Source organism: Mytilus trossulus, chromosome 8 (assembly GCF_036588685.1).
Source record: "Mytilus trossulus isolate FHL-02 chromosome 8, PNRI_Mtr1.1.1.hap1, whole genome shotgun sequence".
Classification (NCBI taxonomy): Eukaryota; Metazoa; Mollusca; class Bivalvia; order Mytilida; family Mytilidae; genus Mytilus; species Mytilus trossulus.
In genome coordinates this window covers 40,950,780-40,951,908 of record NC_086380.1, presented here as the reverse complement: position 1 = coordinate 40,951,908, position 1,129 = coordinate 40,950,780, and the positions used below count along the sequence as shown (strand labels likewise).

Sequence of the window (1,129 nt, the reverse complement as noted above, 5' to 3'; positions counted from 1 at the left end):
AGGGGGTTGTTTCATAAATGGAATTTAATAACCCTTTTCAATGGTGTCCAACACAAATTTGTTGGCCCCAATGTGTTTCCAAAAACTCTATATGTTTAAATAAGCTCGATTTTACTCCTTTAGCGATTTTTGAAAAATCTATATTATCAAAATATTTAACATGTTGAAAGAGAACATTAATATGACCAAATAGCATTAAATTGTCAACAAAAGAAATATACTTATCTTGTATCTTTTCACTTTGACAAGTTTCCAAATGTTGATTTGTTTGTAGCTATTGGGCAGTTCCTCTTGAAGTGGCCAGTTTGATGACACTCGTAACATGTGTCGTATGGGGTCGCTTCGTGGCGACGGAACCTCGGAAAGGGCTGCTGAGTAGCGTTGTAAGGCTGATAGTAACTGTTACTAGTATCAGTAGAGTTGGCAGGTCTAGAAACGGTGGAGGACGGTTTTGAGTAAGGTTTTCCACGGGTTTTCTTTTCTTTGATTGTCTTGAGGGCCCTGCTTTCTGCTTGTCGTAAACGTTTTTCATCTTCTGAGTCTGATGCCAGGTCATCACTTTCGTATTATCTGACTGTGGACCAGCCTGCTGGCGACTTGTCGGCAATTCGAATCAATTTATTCCTTCAGTTGATTTTAAGAATAAGGCCCGATATCAAATTGGTGCTAACGAAATCTTCCGCGGATGTACGCTTTAGAATTCGGAAACTATATCTGAGTTGTAGGAGTATTGATTCTGATTCCCTTCCTCCTTAAGCTTTACGGACACCTCTTTTTTGAGCTTCTTAGCTAGGGAGTCGTTCCCAGAGACTAACTCGTTCTTCAGAGAAGAAATCTTACTATCAAAATAAGAAGTAAAAAGTAAAAAGTTTGATCACTTATCTGTGGTAGAGAACTAGACATGGAACCTGAATGTACCGGTGGCTCGTGCAAAAGCAATGTGTCCTCGTCGTCTGAGTGGTTTTCGGTCATTATATGTATAACGAAACGGAAGGTATGCTTCTCGGTAAAGGCAGAACGTCGAATAACTGGTAATAAAAATATCTTATATTTATAATGAGATTCTGCACGAGAATCACGATCCTACCCTCGTACAAACGGGTAGAATACCTGCATTGCGACATACAAT

At 39.3% G+C, this 1,129-nt stretch overlaps 1 protein-coding gene across 1 annotated transcript; it reads right to left on the bottom strand.

Annotated features, from left to right (window-relative positions):
• Positions 1-236: 236 nt before the first annotated feature.
• LOC134727668 (uncharacterized) lies at positions 237-859 on the bottom strand (the record flags this gene model as incomplete). Its single annotated transcript, XM_063592048.1, is given in 2 exon segments — positions 237-679; positions 682-859. Coding segments are annotated over 2 exon segments (621 nt in total), but the record flags the coding sequence as incomplete, so codon positions are not given.
• Positions 860-1,129: the final 270 nt, after the last annotated feature.